The 8413-nt window shown below is 53.3% G+C and overlaps 1 protein-coding gene across 1 annotated transcript in view; it reads left to right on the top strand.

Annotated features, from left to right (window-relative positions):
* The first annotated feature begins 5097 nt into the window (after positions 1-5097).
* LOC137431857 (oxysterol-binding protein-related protein 11) overlaps positions 5098-8413 on the top strand; it is an 85495-nt gene continuing 82179 nt past the window's right edge. The window contains exon 1 of the mRNA XM_078769104.1: positions 5098-5426. Coding sequence (XP_078625230.1) covers positions 5209-5426 — 218 coding nt within the window. The 5' untranslated portion in view covers positions 5098-5208. The remainder of the gene's footprint in view (positions 5427-8413) is intronic.

The raw sequence follows: 8413 nt of genomic DNA, 5'->3' as shown, positions 1-8413 counted from the left end.
GTGTGTCTCTCTCTCTCTTTGCGTGTGTCTCTCTCTCTCTTTGCGTGTGTCTCTCTCTCTCTTTGCGTGTGTCTCTCTCTCTCTTTGCGTGTGTCTCTCTCTCTCTTTGCGTGTGTCTCTCTCTCTCTTTGCGTGTGTCTCTCTCTCTCTTTGCGTGTGTCTCTCTCTCTCTTTGCGTGTGTCTCTCTCTCTCTTTGCGTGTGTCTCTCTCTCTCTTTGCGTGTGTCTCTCTCTCTCCTTGCCTGTGTGTCTCTCTCCTTGCCTGTGTGTCTCTCTCCTTGCCTGTGTGTCTCTCTCCTTGCCTGTGTGTCTCTCTCCTTGCCTGTGTGTCTCTCTCCTTGCCTGTGTGTCTCTCTCCTTGCCTGTGTGTCTCTCTCCTTGCCTGTGTGTCTCTCTCCTTGCCTGTGTGTCTCTCTCCTTGCCTGTGTGTCTCTCTCCTTGCCTGTGTGTCTCTCTCCTTGCCTGTGTGTCTCTCTCCTTGCCTGTGTGTCTCTCTCCTTGCCTGTGTGTCTCTCTCCTTGCGTGTGTGTCTCTCTCTTTGCGTGTGTCTCTCTCTCTCTTTGCGTGTGTCTCTCTCTCTTGCGTGTGTCTCTCTCTCTTTGCGTGTGTCTCTCTCTCTCTTTGCGTGTGTCTCTCTCTCTCTTTGCGTGTGTCTCTCTCTCTCTTTGCGTGTGTCTCTCTCTCTCTTTGCGTGTGTCTCTCTCTCTCTTTGCGTGTGTCTCTCTCTCTCTTGCGTGTGTCTCTCTCTCTTGCGTGTGTCTCTCTCTCTCTTTGCGTGTGTCTCTCTCTCTCTTTGCGTGTGTCTCTCTCTCTTTGCGTGTGTCTCTCTCTCTCTTGCGTGTGTCTCTCTCTCTTGCGTGTGTCTCTCTCTCTTGCGTGTGTCTCTCTCTCTCTTTGCGTGTGTCTCTCTCTCTCTTTGCGTGTGTCTCTCTCTCTCTTTGCGTGTGTCTCTCTCTTTGCGTGTGTCTCTCTCTCTCTTTGCGTGTGTCTCTCTCTCTCTTTGCGTGTGTCTCTCTCTCTCTTTGCGTGTGTCTCTCTCTCTCTTTGCGTGTGTCTCTCTCTCTCTTTGCGTGTGTCTCTCTCTCTCTTTGCGTGTGTCTCTCTTTGCGTGTCTCTCTTTGCGTGTGTCTCTCTCTCTCTTTGCGTGTCTCTCTTTGCGTGTCTCTCTCTTTGCGTGTGTCTCTCTCTCTCTTTGCCGTGTCTCTCTTTGCCCGTGTCTCTCTTTGCCCGTGTCTCTCTTTGCCCGTGTCTCTCTTTGCCCGTGTCTCTCTTTGCCCGTGTCTCTCTTTGCCCGTGTCTCTCTTTGCCCGTGTCTCTCTTTGCCCGTGTCTCTCTTTGCCCGTGTCTCTCTTTGCCCGTGTCTCTCTTTGCCCGTGTCTCTCTTTGCCCGTGTCTCTCTTTGCCCGTGTCTCTCTTTGCCCGTGTCTCTCTTTGCCCGTGTCTCTCTTTGCCCGTGTCTCTCTTTGCCCGTGTCTCTCTTTGCCCGTGTCTCTCTTTGCCCGTGTCTCTCTTTGCCCGTGTCTCTCTTTGCCCGTGTCTCTCTTTGCCCGTGTCTCTCTTTGCCCGTGTCTCTCTTTGCCCGTGTCTCTCTTTGCCCGTGTCTCTCTTTGCCCGTGTCTCTCTTTGCCCGTGTCTCTCTTTGCCCGTGTCTCTCTTTGCCCGTGTCTCTCTTTGCCCGTGTCTCTCTTTGCCCGTGTCTCTCTTTGCCCGTGTCTCTCTTTGCCCGTGTCTCTCTTTGCCCGTGTCTCTCTTTGCCCGTGTCTCTCTTTGCCCGTGTCTCTCTTTGCCCGTGTCTCTCTTTGCCCGTGTCTCTCTTTGCCCGTGTCTCTCTTTGCCCGTGTCTCTCTTTGCCCGTGTCTCTCTTTGCCCGTGTCTCTCTTTGCCCGTGTCTCTCTTTGCCCGTGTCTCTCTTTGCCCGTGTCTCTCTTTGCCCGTGTCTCTCTTTGCCCGTGTCTCTCTTTGCCCGTGTCTCTCTTTGCCCGTGTCTCTCTTTGCCCGTGTCTCTCTTTGCCCGTGTCTCTCTTTGCCCGTGTCTCTCTTTGCCCGTGTCTCTCTTTGCCCGTGTCTCTCTTTGCCCGTGTCTCTCTTTGCCCGTGTCTCTCTTTGCCCGTGTCTCTCTTTGCCCGTGTCTCTCTTTGCCCGTGTCTCTCTTTGCCCGTGTCTCTCTTTGCCCGTGTCTCTCTTTGCCCGTGTCTCGCTTTGCCCGTGTCTCGCTTTGCCCGTGTCTCGCTTTGCCCGTGTCTCGCTTTGCCCGTGTCTCGCTTTGCCCGTGTCTCTCTTTGCCCGTGTCTCTCTTTGCCCGTGTCTCTCTTTGCCCGTGTCTCTCTTTGCCCGTGTCTCTCTTTGCCCGTGTCTCTCTTTGCCCGTGTCTCTCTTTGCCCGTGTCTCTCTTTGCCCGTGTCTCTCTTTGCCCGTGTCTCTCTTTGCCCGTGTCTCTCTTTGCCCGTGTCTCTCTTTGCCCGTGTCTCTCTTTGCCCGTGTCTCTCTTTGCCCGTGTCTCTCTTTGCCCGTGTCTCTCTTTGCCCGTGTCTCTCTTTGCCCGTGTCTCTCTTTGCCCGTGTCTCTCTTTGCCCGTGTCTCTCTTTGCCCGTGTCTCTCTTTGCCCGTGTCTCTCTTTGCCCGTGTCTCTCTTTGCCCGTGTCTCTCTTTGCCCGTGTCTCTCTTTGCCCGTGTCTCTCTTTGCCCGTGTCTCTCTTTGCCCGTGTCTCTCTTTGCCCGTGTCTCTCTTTGCCCGTGTCTCTCTTTGCCCGTGTCTCTCTTTGCCCGTGTCTCTCTTTGCCCGTGTCTCTCTTTGCCCGTGTCTCTCTTTGCCCGTGTCTCTCTTTGCCCGTGTCTCTCTTTGCCCGTGTCTCTCTTTGCCCGTGTCTCTCTTTGCCCGTGTCTCTCTTTGCCCGTGTCTCTCTTTGCCCGTGTCTCTCTTTGCCCGTGTCTCTCTTTGCCCGTGTCTCTCTTTGCCCGTGTCTCTCTTTGCCCGTGTCTCTCTTTGCCCGTGTCTCTCTTTGCCCGTGTCTCTCTTTGCCCGTGTCTCTCTTTGCCCGTGTCTCTCTTTGCCCGTGTCTCTCTTTGCCCGTGTCTCTCTTTGCCCGTGTCTCTCTTTGCCCGTGTCTCTCTTTGCCCGTGTCTCTCTTTGCCCGTGTCTCTCTTTGCCCGTGTCTCTCTTTGCCCGTGTCTCTCTTTGCCCGTGTCTCTCTTTGCCCGTGTCTCTCTTTGCCCGTGTCTCTCTTTGCCCGTGTCTCTCTTTGCCCGTGTCTCTCTTTGCCCGTGTCTCTCTTTGCCCGTGTCTCTCTTTGCCCGTGTCTCTCTTTGCCCGTGTCTCTCTTTGCCCGTGTCTCTCTTTGCCCGTGTCTCTCTTTGCCCGTGTCTCTCTTTGCCCGTGTCTCTCTTTGCCCGTGTCTCTCTTTGCCCGTGTCTCTCTTTGCCCGTGTCTCTCTTTGCCCGTGTCTCTCTTTGCCCGTGTCTCTCTTTGCCCGTGTCTCTCTTCGCCCGTGTCTCTCTTCGCCCGTGTCTCTCTTCGCCCGTGTCTCTCTTCGCCCGTGTCTCTCTTCGCCCGTGTCTCTCTTCGCCCGTGTCTCTCTTCGCCCGTGTCTCTCTTCGCCCGTGTCTCTCTTCGCCCGTGTCTCTCTTCGCCCGTGTCTCTCTTCGCCCGTGTCTCTCTTCGCCCGTGTCTCTCTTCGCCCGTGTCTCTCTTCGCCCGTGTCTCTCTCGCGGCTAGGGTGCCAGCTTAGGATCCAAGGATCCTGGGTTCGAATCCCGGTCGATCGCTGAATTAACGCCAGGGGGGTTGACTCAGCCTGTCATCCTTCCGAGGTCGGCTAATTGAGTACCAGTTCACTGGTAATTCCCTGTGTGTCGTAAAAAGGCGACAAACAGGGTTGGCGGCAGGAAGGGCATCCGGCCGTAAAACATTGCTTCAAAAAGGGGACCAAAAAACAACAACAACCACGGTCCCCGAAAAAGGCCAACCCCCGCTTTGCGGGGAAAAATGGCCTCTAAACGGTGGTTTTTTCTCTTTGCCTGTGTCTCTCTTTGCCTGTGTCTCTCTTTGCCTGTGTCTCTCTTTGCCTGTGTCTCTCTTTGCCTGTGTCTCTCTTTGCCTGTGTCTCTCTTTGCCTGTGTGCCTCTCTTTGCCTGTGTGCCTGTCACCAACTCTATAAGGTGGTGATTGGGCAGAGTATGATTCAAGATGAAAGAATGTGGACCAAGTCTATGGATGAGCATGTCAAATGAGAATATACCTCATTGCACCATCTCACTAATAAAAGTATTATCTAAACATACCTCCACTTTGGCTCTACCTCAGATCACCAATTACCTTTGAGAGGTTTGTGACATCAGCAAAGTATCATGGTGATGCTATGCAATAATGAGGGGTCTTTTTGTCTTGGCTCAGAGAGTTGGGCCAGATCACGAATGGAGGTGGACAGATAAGATTGCACAACAATTATATCCTCAATTGATACGTTTGTCCATTTTGACTCCGTCCGCAAGGTTTCATGTCAAATCGAGCTCTTGCCCCCTTCTTGACCTCATAGGATTGGTTCCTTCTTCCTTATGTCGTCCACTTAACGTGGTGACGTGTTTTCATGTTTTCAACTGGCTGTAACTGCGGAGCATCACCACTGATAACGAGGATGAATTTGATTTGTAGTCGTCGGTTACTCAGAGAATTAGCATCCAGAGCCTGATGAGCTTCTCCAGCCCATTGGTGTTACATCAGAGTTTTCCTTCTTCTAGTCCTGTTCCCACCATGGATAACCCACAAGACGGTGGCACCCGGGACTCGCTGGGTAATGATTGCATTATCGGGTATTTTAAAGCACTTTGTAAGGATAACGATTGCACCGGTTAACCCACTTCACCCTCAACCAACAATCATCACCATATTGCCCCCAACTGTTTACAAAGCTAACCTTCATATCTGAGGGTCGTTTCACCATCTGCGATCTGCGATCTGTGGACAGGGGTCATTGGGGATGGTTGCCCCAGGTTTTTTCACATGCAAACACTACTTCCACCACCAGGATTGGTTGGTATCCGATAAAAACGTATCTATGCATCATTTTTACATTTGCCAACTGTTCAGTGAGAAAATGTCAGTGCGTCGTCAGTACCGGTCAATGGAAGGAAACCAAATATGGTGGGCATAAAGTTCCATCGTAGAATTCCATGCGGTAAATACCATGTGATATATAATTTTCCTTGGAGTCCATGTTTCCCTGTTGGATATTTAATATTGCTTGTTTATCTCTATCTTGTATTTTACCTCTCGTTCAATCGATGACACTTTTCCCGTTTTTCCTTCCGTACATCTCTCGCCCATTCCTTTTATCCACGTGTTCCTTTCCACCGACTTGTACCAGCGAATGGGACCAACTGACTGGCTATCTACAGAAATACACAAACCTCGTCACAGGATGGCAGTTCCGGTACGTTTGATCTGGTAAAGCTTGTTATTTGGAAATGTCCTTGCTTCGTTTGTTTTACACATGTTGTGTTTGTTAAACATTATTTATTTTCTTAAACTTTGACCTCTGCTATGCAGAATTCAATGACAAATTGGCCTTTGGTACCAGTTTTGCCATTTTTATTTAATCACATCTTACTGGGGAGCAATGAAGGATGTGTACAGTGTCTTCAGAAAGTATCCACACCCCTTGACGTTTTTCACATTTTGTTGTGTTACAGCCTAAATTTAAAATGGATTAAATTGGGATTTTCTTTTTGTCACAGATTTACACACAATACCCCGTAATGTCAAAGTAGAATTATTTTTTCAGAAATTAAAAAATGAAATACCGAAATATATAATTTACATACGTATTCAACCCCGAGTCAATATTTCATAGAAGCGCCTTTGGCAGCGATTACAGCTTCAAGTCTTCTTGGGTACGTCTGTATCGGCTTTGCACATCTGGAGTTGGGGAGCTTCTCCCATTCTTCCTTGCATACTTGCTCAAGCTCTGCCAATTTGGATGGGGAGCGTCGGTGAAAAACAATCTTCAAGTCTTTCCACAGATTCTCAATGGGAATCAAGTCTGGGCTTTGGCTGGGCCACTCAAGTACTTTCACGTTCTTGTTCTGAAGACATTCCAGTGTTACTTTGGCTGTACGCTTGGGGTCGTTGTCCTGTTGGAACGTAAAAATATTCACCGCAGTCTGAGGTATTTTGCATTCTGAAGCAGGTTCTCCTCAAGGATTTGCCTGTATTTGGCTCCATTCATTGTTCCTCCATTCTTACAAGTCTTCCAGTCTCCGCCACTGAAAAGCATCCCCATAGCATGATGCTGCCACCACCATGCTTCATGGTAGGAATGATGTTAGATGGGTGATGTGCACATTTTCTATAGATGTAGTGCTTGGATGATCAAAGGAAATTGGATGCACCTGAGCTCAAGTTGAGGTGTCATATCAAAGGTGTTATTGACTCGTCATTTCAGGTTTTCATTTTTAATGAATTTGCGAAAATGTATAAAAACAAAATTCCATTTTGACATTATGACATCCATTTTAAATTCAGGCTGTAACACAACAAATGGTGAAAAAAAATAATCGAGGGGTGTGAATACTTTCTGAAGGCCTTGTACATGAGATATTTGGAAGAGGAGGTGTTGGAAGGGTGGGGAATGGGATGTTGGGTCTGCAGGACATCTTGGGAGTATAAAATGTATTTGCCTACTCCACACAAAATTAGCAGTCTGAGTTTGTGGTACAATGAAGGAGCTGGGGCTCCCACGTCGATCGGAAGAATGGACGCGACAAAAAGCTGGAATTCATCCGAGTTGCTTTAATCAAACCAAACACTCAGGCACTCTGAAAAGCCCGTTTATCGGGCAGCAATATATATATAAATTATCCCGGAGCGTTTGCCCAGGAAAGGCGAGAGGGGGCGTGGCCCAGCGTCCTGGCTGCGGCCTGGCAAGTTGAGGGCGAGCCTGCCCGGGCATGCCTGGGCGTCCCGACCGAGGCCTGGCAAGTTGAGCGCGGGCCTGCCCGGGCGTCCTGGACGAGCCCGGCATGGTGATCGCTCCGCGTCCTTGATAGGTGCAAGGCGATTGTGAAAACCCAGCGGTAGCCGCTACACACGTCCCCCCAGAATCGACTTGCACCGGCAGGGTCAATTTGAGGGGGGTCCTGATGACCCGGCCGAAGAGACCCCTGGCGGGTCGTGGGAGGGGGTCCGGTGTGGTGGTGGGCGGTCGAGTGGGGGGCACCGTGGACGGGGGGCGGCCTCGCCGCGGCGGAAGGGCCACCCGTGGTGGGTGGTCGACGTCCACGTGCGCCGGCTTGAGGCGGTCCACCGCAATCCGGTCCGACCTGCCGCCGATGTCGATGACGAACGACTTGTCGTCCCGTCGCAGCACCCGGAAGGGCCCGTCGTACGGCGGCCGGAGTGGTCCCCGATGTGCGTCGTGACGCACAAAAACATACTCCGCTGTGCGAAGTGCTGGGGGGACGTAGGACTGGGGGTCACCGTGGTGGGATGTTGGCACGGGGGCAAACCGTCGGGCGGCCTCCTGGAGGTCCGAGCGCTGGTGAGCTGCGGACCAGGGACTGGTAGCGTCGGGCACGAATTCGCCCGGGACGCGTAGCGCCTGGCCATAGACCAGCTCAGCGGTGGATGCCTGGAGGTCCTCCTTGGGGGCCGTGCGGAGGCCCAAAAGGACCCACGGCAGCCGGTCGGCCCAACCGCCGTCTTGAAGGCCGGCCATGAGCGCGGCCTTCATGGAGCGGTGGAATCGCTCGCACAACCCGTTTGCTTGGGGGTGGTAGGCCGTAGTACGGTGGAGCTTGACCCCCAGGTTGCGGGCGACCGCGCCCCACAGCTCGGAGGTGAACTGTGGTCCACGGTCTGACGAGATGTCCGCCGGTGCGCCGAAGCGGGCGACCCAGGTGGCGATGAAAGCCTGCGCCACGTCGGCGGTGGTGGTGGAGACGAGGGGAACGGCCTCCGGCCACCTGGTGGTCCTGTCCACCATGGTGAGCAGGTGTGTGAACCCCCGTGACGGGGGGAGGGGGCCCACCAGATCCACGTTGACGTGGTCGAAACGTCGTTCGGGCACGGTGAAAGGTGCCATCGGGGCCTGGGTGTGTCGGTGGACCTTGGCCCGTTGGCAGGCCGTGCAGGTGCTGGTCCAATCGCGGACGTCCCGACGAAGGCCGTGCCAGACGAATCGCGCCGACACCAGCTTCTGGGAAGCTTTCCGGCCCGGGTGGGAAAGGCCGTGGAGGGAGGCGAAGATGCGGCGTTGCCAGGTGACGGGCACGATGGGGCGAGGCTGGCCTTGGGAGACGTCGCAGAGCAGGACAGTGTCCGCGAAGGGGATGTCGGCTAGGCGGAGGCCCGTGTCCGCCGCCCGGAGGGCTTGCACCGTGGTGTCGGTGGTTTGGTCCGCCGCCATAAGCGCAAAGTCCA

Source organism: Myxine glutinosa, unplaced genomic scaffold (assembly GCF_964187855.1).
Source record: "Myxine glutinosa unplaced genomic scaffold, kmMyxGlut1.1 SCAFFOLD_1180, whole genome shotgun sequence".
Taxonomy (NCBI): domain Eukaryota; kingdom Metazoa; phylum Chordata; class Myxini; order Myxiniformes; family Myxinidae; genus Myxine; species Myxine glutinosa.
The sequence above is the reverse complement of the archived record's forward strand: the minus strand, read 5'-3'. Positions and strand labels throughout refer to the sequence as shown.